The sequence below is a fragment of the Poeciliopsis prolifica genome, unplaced genomic scaffold (genome assembly GCF_027474105.1).
Source record: "Poeciliopsis prolifica strain line A6 unplaced genomic scaffold, Auburn_PproV2 SCAFFOLD004, whole genome shotgun sequence".
NCBI lineage: Eukaryota > Metazoa > Chordata > Actinopteri > Cyprinodontiformes > Poeciliidae > Poeciliopsis > Poeciliopsis prolifica.
This window is the reverse complement of record NW_026562379.1, coordinates 17,051,087-17,068,486: the sequence shown is the minus strand read 5'-3', so window position 1 is coordinate 17,068,486 and position 17,400 is coordinate 17,051,087. Positions and strand designations below refer to the sequence as shown.

Below are 17,400 nucleotides of genomic sequence, written 5' to 3'. Positions count from 1 at the left end.
TATTCTGGATAAAAAGGAACAAAATGTGTCCCTCAAATTTCTGTGAAAACTGAAAAACTAAAAACAGAACAAAACAAAAACACAGGAACAGAAATGATGGATCATTCAGAGGATAGAAAATCCAGAAATTTTACTCAAGTGAGAGTAGAAATACTTCATAATAAAGTCATTCAAAGTACAACACAGTAAAATACTCCTAAAAGTGCATTTTTTCAAAAACGTTACTCATAAATGTAACGAGTTACTACTGGCCTCAGTTTACCCAGTGGGAACTCAGTTAGAAACTGCTCCACAGTGTTGAGGTCAAACAGTTTACTGAATTTTAAAAGTGATCATTAATGCAACACAAGCAGAAAGAGTCATAGTTCTTATTTGATTGAAAATATCTGCCAGGTTTAACTGACAATTCAAAAGGAAGTAGATTTCTGATTTCTTTTTGACCCAGACTCTTAAACTTGGTCCCTTTAAATAGAAAATAACAGCAGGGAGATGTCCAGTTGGTAGCTGTGCAGATTAGTGAGGGATGACCGTGGAGTGGCTGGGTGGGCTTCGGGCTCATCTGTGAGCGTTGAGCCGAGCCAAAGCAGACACACACAGGAAACCCGACACTCCCTGCCCTTCCTCAGCTCACCCAGTGATGAAATACAAACTGCAGGGAGACCAAGAGGAAAGAATAACGAGCCTGGCCTCAGTTTACCCAGTGGGAATCCCTTCCTCCATCTTTTTTTAAAAGATGAACCCAGGCTAACTCCTGTCAGAGAGTTTGTTTCTGATTTCAAGACCAAACTTTGCATCCTCTTCCTCAACTCACTTTTCTCTTCTTCATCCACAACAAGAGATTAAACTGTTAAATTGCTCTTGAATAACAGATATTGGCACAAACATCAGTTGCGGCCAATATCAGTCATTTTCTAACATGATAAATATGATAAATAAAACTGGGCCGATATGGACAGCCTGATATTTATGTTGATCCGTTTGTGGTGGAGTATTTTTCTCCAGAGGCATCGAAACGATCGTGAAACACATACAATATCGGTAAATATTGGTTATCAGCCATAACCGAGATATAACATCAGATCTTGATCCCTACTTTAACTATTTTTACAATTACAGTGATATAAAAAAGAAAACTGAAATCAAAATTCTCCCATTCTTTTAGCACGTTCACAAATTAGGATTGTGCTATTTACAGATAATAAATGATATTTCGACTGATTTCATGGATTTCTGAGGAATATTTGCACATTTTTAAAGTGTCTCAGAAATAAAAGCTCTCTCACTGAGAGCACTTCACCACCAACTGATGCAACGGTGATGTAATGTTTTTGTGCCAAAAGCATTTCACGGATGCTCATTTTGAAGCTTAAAGAAGTGTCACGTTGTTTTGTCTGGTTAATTATTTTCCTCCCTTTGCTACGGTTTCCTCCACCCAGTCCCATCTGCAGTGACCCACTTTGGGTAAGGAGCCTCGGACTGACCTGCTTTAGATAGAGAGCCGGCTAATTATAACAGGCTCGTATTAATACGGCAAGGGAATTGGTAAATACGAAATGCACGGGCGCTCATATCTGCGCAGAAAGCACGTGTGCGGAAGCGAGCAGATAAAGAAACACTCTGTGAAACACCTCCTCCGCAAACAGATCGTTTCCGACATCATAAACAGGCCTGCTACACCTCGGCATCCTGACTCATCATGTATATAAGAAGATGCAACACATGAGTCATGTTCATCACTTCAGTTGCATGGTAACACAGTTACATGTCACCACAAAATATGCAGTTATGATCAAGAAAAGTCACTTAGGAAGAGGATTCGTTGAATGTTTTAAGTTCTGATAGTGCTTAGAAAGCCAAACGATTTATGGGATGCTTCATACAAATGAAGCAAATAAAGATTTGTGGTGCTTCTATAATTAATTTTCAAATAACTGTAAACAGCTGCAGCACAGAGTTCCTTTTGAAAGGAGACTAAAATCCCACTTGACCCATAATAAATGAAACATTGACCAGCATGGGTAATGGCACACATCGAAATGTAACATCTGTTCAACTGTTGACTGTAAGACATTTTCTTTATAAGTTTGTAATTTTGTGTTTTTATGATGTAAAGCACGTTGAACTGCCTTGCTGCTGAAATAAACTTGATTTATTTATTGACAATAACCAGCCGGATTCTTTAACTGCAAAACTGAGCCAACATTAAAAACAATCAGATTAGAACCCAGCTTATTTAGTAACAAATATCTTACTCTTAAATAACAATGAAGCTGAAAATAAAAATGTAGCGTCTAAATAATAATTATATCTAAACTTTCAGGAGTAAAAAATGATGTAAAGCACTTTGGATTGTTGCAGAAATATGCAATACAAATAAACTTGATTGATTGATTGACAGAGAATAAATGTTACATTTTTAAAGGAAGTCCCGTAAGAGGACAACACACAATGGTTCGGGAAAAGTAGCCCTTGTCTTTAGCTAGCAGGGTTTTTGTACTGCTAAGGTTAGCATTTCCTTTCCACCGTCACATTTTAAAAAGCTGTTATATAATTAAGTATTTTAAGGCGATGTTATTAAGAGTAGAAAGACTCACTTACGGCTCTGGAGTTGCAAATTGCAGGCGTGTAATCTTGAGCAACCATGTTAGCATCGATTAGCAATGCTAATGTTCGACTTGCATGTAATGTTTACGTCCGGAAGCTTCGCGCATGCGCACAACGCTGGGGGACGAGCTGACACTTTTACTTGCCATCCGCAAAGGGGAGAATAACGCAGAAAAACCGTTGGAAAACGCCACTAAGTGTGTCAGCATTCAGCACCAACAAACACTCAAACATTCCCCACACAAATAACAGGACAGTCAGTCCGTTACAGTTTTGTGTTTTAGGATTAATGCGTATTTTACGGCAGATTAGCTACCGCTGCTATTAGCTAAGCTAACTCAGCGGTGGCTGTATTTAAGTTTTCTAAGTGAACTACTTCAAGTGTTTGTCTTTGACTATTAAAAACCCAGTTTTGCTAATAGCTACTGTGATTTCAGTTACTCAGCATTTGGCATCATTTTAACAACTTGTTTTTTAATGTATTAGTCGCCTTTACATGCAAAGTAAACAATAAACTGTTAATGAAAACAAGAATGAATGTGTTACACTTAAAAAAAGTTCACAGTAAGAGATACCAGAAGCTGAAAGAAACAAATCACAGCTTCCACTGTTGTTTTGTATGTCTTGATATTAACCAATTATTGCAGCTGGTTTTGGTTTTTGTTTGTTAGACATTTGCTCAAAGCTGAACAAGCACCAGAGAGTAAATCAAACTTTCAGACCCGCCAGTTGCTTACAGCTACAGATGCCACAGAGCTGAAAACAGTGACTGCGTCAAAGCGACCATTAGGTCATCGAAAACTTTAATTTAAAACACCTTGAGACGCAGCACACTGTGCACAACACAGCTAACCAGGGCGCCTGCCTGGAAACACATGTTGATGTCGCAGTATTGTTTCATCCCTGTCCTACTTTGCTTCGACTTTGTGACTCGATTTTCCAAACTGCCAGATTTCCTGTGGCCAAATCGAACCTCAGATACATTCACAGTTATAAAAATAAACTTATTACTCATTTGCTCTGGAAACTACACCATTAAAGCGCCGATGCGCAACAGATCAGAGTGTGTGTTTGTGTAGATCTGTAGTTCAGTGGGTTCCCAACCGCCGCCAGGTTAGCCAGATCTGACGGACAGTGTCCTAAAAACCAACTGAAACATTTAATCTAATGAAATTCAATTCGTGAAAGCATCAATTATAGTCATATATAGAGACAAGCCAAAGCCGTTTTGGTTGTCCTTTATTACATTCTGACCAGAAATAGATCCCGCTGGGACTTTGACAAAATAAGACTTGAGTTTTTATGCCCTTTTAAATCATAAAGTTGCCCTGGGATTTTGGTTTTACAACACCACTACAGAGTGACACTTAATGACAATCACTGATGAGATTCTAGAGATTTCTAAACAAATTAATAAGTAAGGTTGTCGAGCCATTAAATTTTTTTATCAGATTAATCACACTAGTCCTGTAACTAATTTTGTAAGCTTAAGATATAAATATGAACGCAGTTGTGCAACTCCGTCCTTCTGTCGCACTCCAACCAATTAAATTGCAGATTTTTTGTCTCAGAACGAAGGTCATGTTGTCTCCCACTACTCAACAGAAACTGCACATGCACACCACAAACTCGTTCAGATAGATTTTATTCACCAGTTCTGGTTCCAACCCCTTCCTGATGCCACCCTGGGCAACTGCCTGTATCAAAAACCGCCGCTGTATCTCCCACAAAGATATTTTACCGTCTCAAACCGAATGTGTGAATGTTCTCTGTTTTACAGGTTTTTATATTCAGGGAAGTTTAACGGAAGCCATTTTAGTAGATCGCATGACAGCCGCCTCTCATTTATTCCGTCCCTTTATTGAGCAGCTGCTGGTAATGTTTCCTTTATTTGTTATAACAAAAAGAAGAAACAACTTTTTCAGACACTTGTATCACTTAGCATGCGCAACCAACAGCGCTGAGTTCAGCCAAACTAGCTCATTAGCGAATTAGCTTAAATTTTTAGCCCTCTATTTTTCCATTAAAGTTAAGAAAAAGTGTAAAGATCAGTGATACATATTTTGTATCGGCGGGTCAGGCTTTTTAAAGATCGTAACCGGCAATCAGCCAGAAAACAGCAATCGGTGCAACAAATTGCAATAACACGGCATTTTATTAATAGTTTTGTGTTTTGAAAGAATTTTCCTCTAAGCTTTTCTAAAAACCCTCCAAATGTTGTGAAACACAGCCCAATTTTCAACAACCCGCCCAAAGCCGGTTTCTTCCAGCCCAACCTGGCAACACTGCGACGAGGGTCTTTGTTTTCACTCCTCTGAGCGTCTCTCACACAGACGCAGGAAGTCCCCACACTTCCTTTAACGACAAGACACAGCAAGAAAAGAAAAAGGCCACCGGCTGGTTATGAATGGAAGGAGCTTACAGCAGGATCTCAGAGCGAGTCTGCAGGGACCGCGCTCCACCTTACTCCATGTTTAGACAAAACCGAAGGAGATGCAAAATCCGTGGAAAAAAAAAAAGAAACGCTTTCCAAAATGAGGTTCTGGAGCTGCAGCGTTTGTTTACAATAAATAATAAATCCTTCTCCACCACGCCGTAACTGGATGTGTAAACAGTCCAATCTGTTGCTAAGGCCCCCAGCAGACCCAGCAGGCCCAGAATAGGCTGGCCAACGTCGGGGGGATTGAACGCTCAAATCCTGGGATCTGGTGTCCTCCGGCCTGCAGAGGCCACGCAGCGCGGCCGGACAGCACCAGATTCCCCACTTCACCCTCAGGCACGCACACCAGCAAGAGACGTTTAAAGAGGAAGATAATTTCCTTTTTACAAATATTTCACCACACTACAAAAACACAAAACCTTACCAAGTCATTTACATTGAATTTCAAGTACAAGTATCAGAATCTGAATTGTTATTGTTGTTGCACATGAAGAAAGCGCAACACAATTTAAAAAGCAGCAAGTTTTCCAGACAAGTCAAATAATTGAATGAAATAAGTAAATATATCTCAATAAATTTAAACATAGTAGAAACCCAGAACAACTGGAAAAATATATGAAAATAAGAGGAAACTTAATTACAAGTAACTTTTTAGCAAAATATTAACGCTAAGTAAATAATTTCTTAATATAGATGGAAAAAAATAGTCCTAGTTCCTCTGGCAGATTATTTAACTTATAACAAGACATTTTCTCCATGTTATAAGTGAAATAATCTGACAGTGGAGCTACCACTGGGTTGCTAGGTAACGGGTTGGGCGTGGCTCGGGTTGCTAGGTAACGGGTGGGGCGTGGCTCGGGTTGCTAAGTAACGGCACAGCAGAACTTTCATCAATATTTCAACGTTTCAACGTTTCAGACTTAAAACAGGCCTCTCTATCTAGTTGCAAAGTTACTTTAAGTTAGATTCGTCCTGTTTCAAGTGTACTAAGATATTTGTACTAAAAACTCAAACAAAATTAGTTGGTGAGGTTTTATGTTTTTGCAGTGCATATCATTTTATCCATATATTTTTTTATTTAGTGTCATATTTTCTATCAGATATAAGCAAATATGTACATGCATAGCTCATTAAAATTGGATAAAATCTGCAAAATAACAAGGATTTGTTAGAATACTAATCTTATTTTAATCTGTTTATCTTCAATGAACAAATCACAGATTGGGCCGCCGTGTTGGCAGATGGTGCTTTGGTTGTTTTGTTTAGATTTGACATGTGAATCCAAATTCAAGAAGATTTCGTTGAGACCAAAGAGCTGGAGTTAAGACTTTTATCATCCAGTTTTTGGTAGAAAGAGAGAAAAACAACAAATCACGTAAATGGAAATTATTTATCTAATTTTATTGCATCGTGCGATTAATTTATTTATTGTTTATCATGAAATAGGTTGTGTGCTACTATTAAATTGTTTGACATGTTAGTAATTCCTGACCGTTATTTTTCACAAACATTTGACTTCCAGGCAAAAAAAAGGAGTTAAATATGAGCAGAGCAGCGCTACCTCAACATTTACACAAGTAAAAATAAAAAATAGCAAGAAATTACTCTGGCAAAAGTAAAAAAAAATTATTGATCAAACGTCTACTGAAGTACTGAATAAGTGATCAAATTATCAATCAATTAATATTTTAAAATTACATCTGCAGATGGAGCAAAATACAAAGTTAAATGGAAATTCTTGTATTTTAAGGACCAAAATGACAATAATTCATAAATGCAACAAAAAATTTGACAAAATCAGGCAAAATACATTTTTTAAAAATCATTTTTTTCAATAAAAAACTTCTAAAACTTAAACAGAAACTGCAGGTGTGTCTCTGTGTCTGGTGGATTTCTGGCTGAAACATGTTTGTTTTTCATTCAGTTGGTAGACATCCAGAAATTTCACACAAGCGAAAGAAGAAATACTTCAAAAATAAAATGACTCAAAACAAAAATACTCCTAAAGGTGCATTTTTTCAAATAAATTTCTCAAGTAAATAATGCCATCGACTAAAGATAACTAGTTAGTACCCAACTCTGAATTTAAGTAGACAAACATAAACGTAAATAACAGCTATCACAGTTTGATGAATATAAAAAATAAACCGTGTTTTTGGGGGTAAAAGGAAAAAAATGTCGATCCGGTTTGATGAAAGGAGGTTCTGGAATGGCGGCTCGGACTCTGGGGAGTCGGAAAATATTCATCTCCCTTGAGCAGGGAGAGTTAAGGGGTGTGTGCAGGCTTTGTCTAACACCCCCTGGTCTTTTGTTGGAAGGTAGCACACACACACACACACACACACACACACACACACACACACACACACACACAAGTGAGAGCGCAGTGCAAAGCTCTCCGGCCGAGGCTCTGACCAGCTGTCTGCGCTCTAAACGACGGCCTTCGTCACTCAGAAACAAACAGCGAGCAGGAAATGTTTCTGCTTCATCTCTGATTCAGTTATTCTACTTTTTTATGTTTTAAAATATTAAAATTGTTTGACCTTTCTTGTTCTCAGAAAGGCCAAACAAGCGTGATAGTCCAAACTCAGATTTTAACGGAGTGTTTTTGTTTGTTTTGTTTGACTTTGAATTTGTCACCATCTGCAATAATCCCATGAATTTATGACTTGGAACAACATTTCATTTCCCTTTGCATCAATAAAGTATTTTTATCATTTGAAACCCGACAGTTTAAAAAAATAAAAAGCAACATCTTGTGGATTATTTCAGTTTGAAACAAAGGCGCAGGACGAGCCAATCGGGGGAAAACATGGCGGCTAACAACAATAGCTTAACGCGGTCACTTTGTTTCTGTGCGAGTGTGAGAATCGGTATTGTTGGGAGCGTTTGGGAGGCGGGGGGTCCTTCCAGTCGCCCTCTCTCTTTCATCACAGCCTCATCCATATTCATGGCCGCCCTCATCCCTCTCCTCGCCTGTTAGCCGCCGTTCGCTCTGACCGACCGCCTGCTCAGCCAATAGCGTGACTCCTTTCATGAGAACATTGCCAACCTCTCTGTTCACCCCACCCTGTTCAATCCCTTCTTCGTTTTTTTTTTTTTTTTGCAATTTGACGCATTGGCTTAAAAAACAGAGCTAGACGGTGAGGAGGAGACGGAGGAGAGGGACGAGATGTTGCTGCCGTTGGTGGCTTTATCATCGATCGGCCTAGGAAACGATTGCCGAGCGAGCGTCGTCGACAGCGGCGGACAAAAGGATGGAAGAAGGGCGTGATTAGCGTGGACGAAGAGGAGCGAGTGAAGAAAACAGGCGCGTCGTAGAGAAAAAGCAGCGCTTGTGTTCACAGAAACGATCCAGACTGTACAATTAATTCAATATCTGATTACTAGACATGTAATTATCATGTAATTACCACGTTTTCACATGTAATACCACCAGACTGTCATGACTAATTTAGCCAGGCAATAAACTGGCGCAGAAGTTATCGCGATGAACGATAATATTGTCATTTTGACATCATTTTTGAGTGATAAACTTTAAATTTTAATTAATATTTAACACTGGAACTGGAAGACATTTTAAATATAAAAAAACAACTGAAACAATGAATAAAATCAATTATGAAGACTCTGTAAACAAGAAATGGCCAGTTGAGACCAAAACACCAGACTGAAGACTTTTAACATCCAGTTTTTTGGTACAAAAAGAGAAAAAATAAATAAATAATTCAGTTAATTTAATCTTAATTTACAAGTTAAGATCATTATAATAATTGGGATCAGTTTTACAAAGTTTTTTAGGATGTTTTGTGGACCAATTCGCACCAAGCATTTTATTTAATACTTACTGCCACATTAATTTAACTGTAAAACCTGATTCTGGTCAAAATGACACATTAGCATTATCCTACCAAGTGTAAACATCTTAGAAACAAGACCAAATTAACATTTTAGCAAGAAGCGCAGGCTTATTTAAGTAACTCCTGAATATTCATGAGTTACTAGGTACTTCATGTTACCTAGCAACCCCGGCCAAGCCACGCCTGTAACCTAGCAACCAAATTCTGGTTCCACCTGCAGATTAGAAAAATTGTTTTGCTACAAGAACAACTTTATTGTTCATTGATATGGAGGGATTATTTACTCAAAACAAACTCCGACGTCTGGCTAAAAAGTTACCTGTAAGTTAATTTGATCTCTTTTTAAGAGAACTAAGATATTTGGACCAAAGAAACGTGGTAAGATTTTGTTTTTGCAGTGCGTGTGTTGCCTTGTATTGCCTCGGTCACCGTGATTATTACTTATTTAGTTAATGTTAAATAAAGTTGGATCAATGTGAAAATGGCTGCCAAAAAAAAACCCCAACATCCGGCGCAAGAACATCAGGAAAATATAAAATAAAATTAAGATCAATATCTTCAAAGACCCGAAGTCATACAGCCCGGATCGAGTGTGTGTGTGTGTGTGTGTATGTGTGTGTGTGTGTGTGTGTGTGTGTGTGTGTGTGTGTATGTGTGTGTGTGTGTGTGCTGTTAATCCATCATGTCCACACCTCCCTTCATCTCTCTCATTAAACCTGGCCTCTGCTTTTTGCAGGTAGTTGGACATAAAACACAGAGACACACATGCAGAAACCTTCAGTCTGTCATTTGGCAAGGGCGTTTCAAGGTCGCCGCCTCTTTCTTCCCAACAACAGCCAGCCCGTCCATTTACTAAATGGATGCTCTATAACTTAGAGGACGGACAGCAGACGTACAGACGGAAAAAATAAAATAATAAAAAGTAAGGAATATTCCCAGCACGGCTGGGAATATCAAGTAATCAGTTCAATATCCTGAAAATTCAGATGTCAAACTTGGATTCAGTCACATAAAATGTTCAATTCTTGAAATTAAAATGAACAAAAGAAAGCATTTTGAGTTACATAAGCGTTTTTAAAGGCTTATACAAGCTGCTTTTTCTACCTGAAACCTACATTTATTTTAAAGCTCCAGACTGCCGGCGGGACTGTGAGGTTCTGCAGCTGAAAAGCTAATGCTAATGCTTTCTGCTAGCTTTTTAGTGTCTCCTGGGTGAGATCGGGCCCTAAGCATGATGGGAAATAGGTCAGAACTGAGGTTATCCCGGTTAACTGAAACTAACAAAGTAACAAAAAGTGAAATTGAGAAAAAAAATTGTTAACTGTAATTAACATATTCTGAGTTTCTGAGAAAATCTTTAATTCTGAATACCAATATACCAAGAATAATATGGATTCACATCTGAACAACAACTCAAATCCTGATGTTTGAAGTGTCCTCTGTATATTCATGTTATTTTTTGTGGCTGGAACATTGTGACTTTATAAAACTAACTAATACATATTGAAATTATAAATGTAATATCCTTTGTTTTCATGCTCATAAATCTATTATTTAGCCTTTTGAACTGATGTGACAGCGGCTACGCTACTAGCGGCTACGCTACTAGCGGCTACGCTAGTCCACAAGATGGCAGCCCCAAAAGTCAGTTGGCTGTTCAACAATAACTGAATACGAGTTTTAAAGAATAATATCTTTAAATGATAAACTCACCAAATTATTAAGTTTGTTTCATTCATTAATATATTTAATTTCTACTTTTAATTTCATGACCAAGGTTATAATAGTTTTGGGTTTTTCTTTATAGTTCATTTTTACTCGTTATGGTTTTATTTTTTTGGGTTTAATTCATTTAGTTTTGCTACTTTTTATGAGTTAAATATGTTTTTTTTAGTTTTATTAGTAGTTTTGGTTCAATTTCATGCGCAAAATTCAAAAAAGGTTAACATATTTTGTTAATGTTTAGTGAAATAATCTGCCAGTAGAAATTGAAATTGGTTGCTAGGTGACTGATTGGGCTGTGGTTGCTAGGTAACGGCGCAGAGGAGTTTTGAACTACAACGTTTTCATCAATAAGAAGGAATTATTTACCTGAAACAAAGTCCTTTTTATTGCTAAAAAGACTCTAAAGAGTTAAATTTGTCTTTTTTCACTGTCTGCAGTAGAAAATACTCGGTTAGGTTTTGTGTTTTTGCAGTGAAGTTTTCGCTCCTTCAGTTCCAACAAGCGAAACTGGATCAAATATTAACAGTGAGCTGATTAAACGTCTGATCGCTCCAAGATGAATTCCTGTAATAGCGTGGGGGACGGGTGCCGGGCGCCTGCTGCGTCCTGCTGCCCGGGTGGGGGGGGGACACGGCGGAGCGGCGGCGGATTAGCCGGCTGACGGTGGGATGGGGGATGTGGAGCGAACTCACTGATCTTTTCCGTCGGTAAGATCAGCCTCAGCGTTTTCTGTTTTGGGGAGCGACTGGGGGGTCGATGGGATGGGCGCTGCGGCCGCCCCGTGTCGTTTCTGCTCTCTGACTGCTGACCCGCCTTTCTTTAAAATGTTTTTATCAGCTACGCACATTTTCATGTGACATGTATTTTTTTGTTCCCTTTAGTCTCCGATTTATTTTTTTTTAAGCATTGAGTGAAATAAACAGAAATATTCCATCCCTGCAGAATCTTTTAGAGAAATCTTAACTTTGTTTTTTATTTTTACCCGTTTGCAACTAGAAAGTTTGAAAACTTCAATCAAGATCCACCGATTTATTCCCCAGCAATCAGATTCAACCCATTTTCCCACAATTGGCTCTGATGAGAAGCTGCGTTTCCATCCACTATATAAACTGCGTATTGTGACATTTTGAAAATAAACTCGCTAAATGTAAGTTTTGATGCTGATATGAGTTTTTTTTTTCTCCCTTTTTTGGCAGTTTTTAAATTGGTTTATTTTACTAAACTGCAATAGAAACACTTTTTTCCCGTCATATGATCAACGACCTGATGTTACTACAGGCGGAAACGACGAAGAAGACGACAACAGGAAGTCGTTTTTAACAAATCACGTGAAGAATCATATTCATGTGGGATTTCTAATTGCGTTTCTTATTTAAAGGAAACACCACTACATTAACAAAATATTGACAAAGTTCTGCACACATTTGTACGGAAACACATCTACTGACATACAAGCACAATACTTGAAAACAAATTAAACATGTTAGTATTAAACAGATCATAAGTATGAATTCCTAACAGTTTGTGATCCATCAATTCATCAACCAGGCACTTTAATGCTTTTTTTTTTAGTTTAAGAAAAATCAGATGAAGGGAAGAGAAATAATAATCTTCTTTTCCACCTTTGAGAAAACTTGCAGCACATTTCCTTCTTAAAATAATCAGCCACATTCAGACGTAGTGGGTCATAAAGAAAACCAGAAATCAGTTTCAGTTCTGCAAATTAAAAACGCAAAACGCAACTTTTACATTCGTCCTGACCGCAAAGTGAACCGAAGATGAACGTTTCAACAACACATCAGCAGATGATATGGCCAGCATGAGGTCAAAGGTCGTCAGCAGTCATCTGTGCAGTTATGTTGAACATCATGAAATAAAAACAAACATTGGATCTGCGTTTAAAAAAAAGCATGGCAATGGATGTTATGGGACTGAAAACATACAATATAAACCATAACACCATGCATTACTCTGAGCAATGAAAAGAATGAAGGTCCTGTTTAAACGTACGTTAAAAGATCCTAATTGTTTAAATTTTGTTTGAAATTTGCCTTCAGGAGAAACAGAAACATTAGCCGTGTTGCAGGGTTAGCAGTGAAGACTATTAAAAACAACAAAAGAAAAGAAGAAGGTAGAAGATCAAAATCAAAGTCTGTCTTACCATGAGTCTCAGTTTCTTGTTGAGGGTAAACAATGCCTTCAGATTCAAATAGGGGCTGCAGGAAGGCCACTACAGAGAGAGGAAGCACAGGGGTGGGGAGTGTGTGGCGTGAACTAATCATTCAGAGAAACAATCATCTAACTTTAGATCTGCAGCCTGAGACAGAGAAACCAGCTCTGGGTCAAACTATTCCCTCACAAACAGGAGCCGACTTTGTGTCACATTAAGTCCTGATCTGGGCTGATCCCAGAGAAACGAGACACAAAACATTTTTACAACACAGGAAACAAACACAAAGTGTTACCAAGCAGTTTGGTTTGCACTTGAAATAAGACAAAAATGACTCAAAAGTTTGTTTCAAGTCAAAAATGATCACAAATAGATTTTTTAAAAAGCTTATAATGAGAACTTTTTTCCTTTCTGAAAGGATAAAATCTGCCAGTTGAACTAGAATTTAAGAATTATTGACCTGAGCTTTTAGTTATTTTGACTTTAGTTCAAGTGGATTAAGATATTTATAAAATAAACAAGCTTGTTTTAAGTCGATAAACTTTGAATAATAGTTCCAACTGCAGATTTTTTCACTTAAAAAGGGGAAAATTTCAGCTTTTCTTATATCTATAAGCAAAACGTATTGATTTAGCAAGCTCATATAGTTTCCTGAAAAGTTAGTTTCAAGTTAAATTTGTCTTAATTGGAGTGAATTGACATGTTTCCCTTAGAAACTGGACCAAAAATACTTGGTAAAATTGTGTTTTTGTGGATTGAAGCTCCGCCTCCTGCTCGTCTTAAACGCCTGGCGGAGGCGGAGGCGTCCTCTCTGCCTGAGTAAAAGTCTTGAAATAAGAAAAAATGACTTAAGAATAATGTTTCACCAAGTTAAATAAGCTTGTTCTATGTCAACAATTACCAGTTTAATTTAATTTTAGATTGTTTTTGTTTTATTTCAAGTATTTTCACTAGAAACTGGACCAAAAATACTTGGTAAAATTGCGTGTTTTGCTGGTTGAAGCTCCGCCTCCTGTTTGCTGCTAGTCTTAAGCATGTGGTTGTCTGGCTGCGGTGCAGGCGTCCTCTCTGCCTGAGTAAAAGTCATCATCATCATCATCATCCCAAGCTTTTCATTTGTCTAAATGCACATGCCGGCGGAGTGTTGTGCAGGCAGCGGAGGGTCCCCAGGGCTCCGGCTGTGGGTTTTTACATGCGGCTCTGAGTGCTGCATCGATCTGCAGTTAAACACGCCGGCTAACCTGACGCTCAGCCCTCCGCAGGTGGACTGATGCTAACCAAGATGGCCGACGGCAGGGGGCTGACTGTTCTTCCCCACAGTTTCAAAGTCCTTTAAATTACGCAAAAACATCAAATTTATCCTTTTGAAAATGCTTACTTCATCTTTTTGTACTTGAGTTACACTAGCTCACTTTGAGAAATGCTACGTAATTTATTGTGTAATAATCAATTTGTTGTGATATTTTAGCAACAGCAATTATAATTTACTTGTTTGCCTTATTTATGAGATCATTTAATTCATGTTTTTTTTCTAGAATAATCATCCAACATGTGCTACACTGCAAAAACAGAATCTTACCAAGTATTTTTGATCTAGTTTAATGAGTGCTAATATCTTAGTACACTTGAAATAAGACAAATTAGCTCAGAAGTAAATTTTTATGAAGATATGAAGGCTTTTTTTTGAGTAAATAATTCCTTTATATTGATGAAACATTCTTGATCCATTGGGAAATTACTGATTACAGTGGATTAAGTACTTTTCCATTACTATAAAGTAATTATTTACTTAAATCAAACTTCTATATCTTGCTGAAAACTTTCAAGTTAGTTTTATTACTCTAGAAACCAGACAAACTTACTTGGTAGGATTTTGTGTTTTTGCAGTGTATTTTTACTCGAGGCGTCTGAATTTCATGCCTTGCTTCTTGAATTAACATACAATGGCTCCTTGCAGACGTTGCAGAAACATTTCTTTTAATGTCTTGCTCAGATTCAGTAAATCTCCCAGAATCCTCTGGCGCTTTTAAATCGACTGTAATCTGAAGTGCTTTGCTGTGAAATCTGCACAAAATACATAAAGTCTGAATTAGCTTAGCAGGTACTGTGCGTACCTTTCAGTTTGAATTTATGCTAGCATAATAAAGGGATGGCTCATGTTTTTATGTTGTTGTTTTTTTTTTGTTGTTGTTGAACTGGGGAGGTCTGTCAGCAGTTAATATCTCACCTCCAGCAGATTTTATTGTATTATATCCGGATCTGTTGGCGTTTGGAGGCTAAAGCTAAGCTAACGGCTAAGCTAAGCAAACGTTCATCCTCCTGAAACTTTTTTTCCCCCAACCTTTACAGTTGGAGGAGGTGCAGCACCAATTCTCTTCCCACGAGGAACAAGGAAGATGTCAAAAAAATCCAGTCACAAAAGGACAAATGTAATAAAACAACCTCCTGAAAATAATCATGAGTTTCTACCCAATATGAACATCATGATCGTGTCAACATTTATAAAACGTTTCCAACAGTGGCGTTAATTTGAAACAGGCTTTAGCCCCAAAGATCAACTTATCTGGATTTCTATTAAATAAAGACATCAAGATGGTTTTCTGCTGCAGGTAAGATGTTGTTTACCAAAAGAAGAAACTGATTTGCGCATTTTTATTATTATTTTTTTGAAAGTATGACCGTCCCTTTAACTGTCCTTCATATCGGCAGAATATTTAAAGGAACACGTCCACCTGTGCGCTGAATGGAGGAGTCTATCCAAAGTGCATTGATGGAGCGGGTAGGTGGGGGTGCATGGCCAGTTTATGCTACTGATGGTGATGGGGATGCTTGGCGCATGACAGCATGTAAACAAAAACCAAATGTGGTGATCATCTCGCTTGGAGGATAATGAAGAAACATCGTCTGAACGTCAGAAAACGGCAGCCGAGAAATAACAGAAAACCAGAAACACAGGCAGCCTGAGCGGCAGCGGAGCCCGGACTGTTTTTCACAGGCCTGCGGCTCCCGGAAAGCCGCTTGTGTAACCGCGCAAACGGCGCGGCGATGGAGGCTGATGCGGGAGATTAGCACAAGGTCATCCGCGACGGGATGAGACCCAGACCGGGCCGCCGGGCTTCACTTGTTTATATCCTTCATGTCGCATCCAGCATGGCGGCCGGATTTCTCCAGACGCGATCATTTATGTAATTTGACAAAAAGGATAAATAAAAATAGAGGCTGAATCGTGCGCAGGAAGGAAGGAAGGAGGAGGAGAAAGAGGAAGGCTTCCCTCCAAATCCCTGCGCGCTTCATTGTTTCCTTCCCATCACAGGCGGCGACCCGTGATTATTTTACTGCTGATGGGGAAAATGATCGCCGCTCATGAGGGCGCGGGGAAAAACATCCCCTCTCAATTTACGGCGTTTTTCCCCCTCCCGCTAAGTTTTCATCCATTTCTCAGAATCAACCTGCGTGTCGGCTCAGCCGCGGCATCTCTGCTCTTACCTCCCGTGTTTGTGCGCTTGGTGCTGCTGGCCTCCGTCGGGGTCTCCAGGGGTCTTTTACGCGAATCCGGGGGGTCGGACTCCATGTGCGGCTGCTGACTGTGATGGTGGGGACTTGAGAAAATGCCGTTTTGCTGCACAGCTCCGCCGGCCATCATTTTCGAGCTCGCTCTTGGATGCTTAAGCTGCGTCTGCGCTTAAATCCCCCGTCCGCGCGCGCGCGTGTGCTGTGTGTGTGTGTGATGTGTGTGTGTGTGATGTGTGTGTGTGTGATGTGTGTGTTCTTTTTTGTTTTTTTCTTCCTCCCTTTCTCCGCTGGTCTTTACGCAGCGCAGCCGTGCAGATGAGTCCTGGGAGAAAGCGAGGTCGCTTTAAGAAAAGGGGGAAATACGCCTTTTTTCTGACGGACGCAGCAGGTTGAGATGCTGCGCAGCGACGGAAAGATGGAAACAAAAATCCACCGGATCCGCTTCCTGCGGCAAAACGGTCACAATAAAAATATTGATTTAAAAAAAAAATACTTTCTCTTCCAAGAAGCTTCGGATACGCGGGGCTAGGATGTGCGTATCGTTCCGCTCATGTCCGGCAGATGGTGGCGCTCCTCCGCGAACAGTGAAGAAAACAAGACAAACAAAGGAACAAACAGACGAAGAAACAAAACAAAGAAGGAAAAAAAAGAAAAAGAATCGCGGTTGTTATGATAATATGAAAAGAAAAAAGGAGGAGGAAAATCCGAGCGTAATCTCAGTGCGGTGGTCCGGTCCTGGCTCCAGGAGGCGCGGATGGAGACACCGCGGGGTGTCGGCGGGCGGCGCGGGTCCGGAGCTGCAGGAAGACGCGGGGAAAGAGGCGTGCGGCTCGGCTGACTCGGTGAAGATGCTGCAGTCTCGCGTTCAGAGCATCCCTCCTCTGACTGGCTGCTGGAGGAGGCGCAGGGCAGCGGCTGACGACACTGGGCCCGATGGTGCGTTCACGGCGGCTCGGAAATCCCACCCCTTTAAAAACTCCCACTTTTTGATGAGAAACACGCCGTTACAGCTCAAAACATCAGGTGCGTTTTAGGTAAAGAACTAATAACTAATCAGAGAATTATGAAAAGGGTTACTTACGACAGAA

The 17,400-nt window shown here is 39.4% G+C and overlaps 1 protein-coding gene across 4 annotated transcripts in view; it reads right to left on the bottom strand.

The window, feature by feature from the left end:
- Window positions 1-17,177, bottom strand: part of LOC129358738 (RNA-binding protein Nova-1-like) — a 71,073-nt gene extending 53,896 nt beyond the window's left edge. The window contains exons 1-2 of one of the 4 annotated variants that reach the window (XM_055027859.1): window positions 16,286-17,177; window positions 12,791-12,859 (exon numbers count right to left, since the gene is read on the bottom strand). In XM_055027859.1, the coding sequence (XP_054883834.1) occupies window positions 12,791-12,859; window positions 16,286-16,442 (226 nt within the window). In that variant the 5' untranslated portion in view covers window positions 16,443-17,177. Of the gene's footprint in view, window positions 1-2,594; window positions 2,713-12,790; window positions 12,860-16,285 lie in introns of those variants that run through there. The other 3 variants (XM_055027860.1, XM_055027861.1, XM_055027862.1) reach the window with 3 other exon arrangements.
- Between the last annotated feature and the right edge of the window lie 223 nt (window positions 17,178-17,400).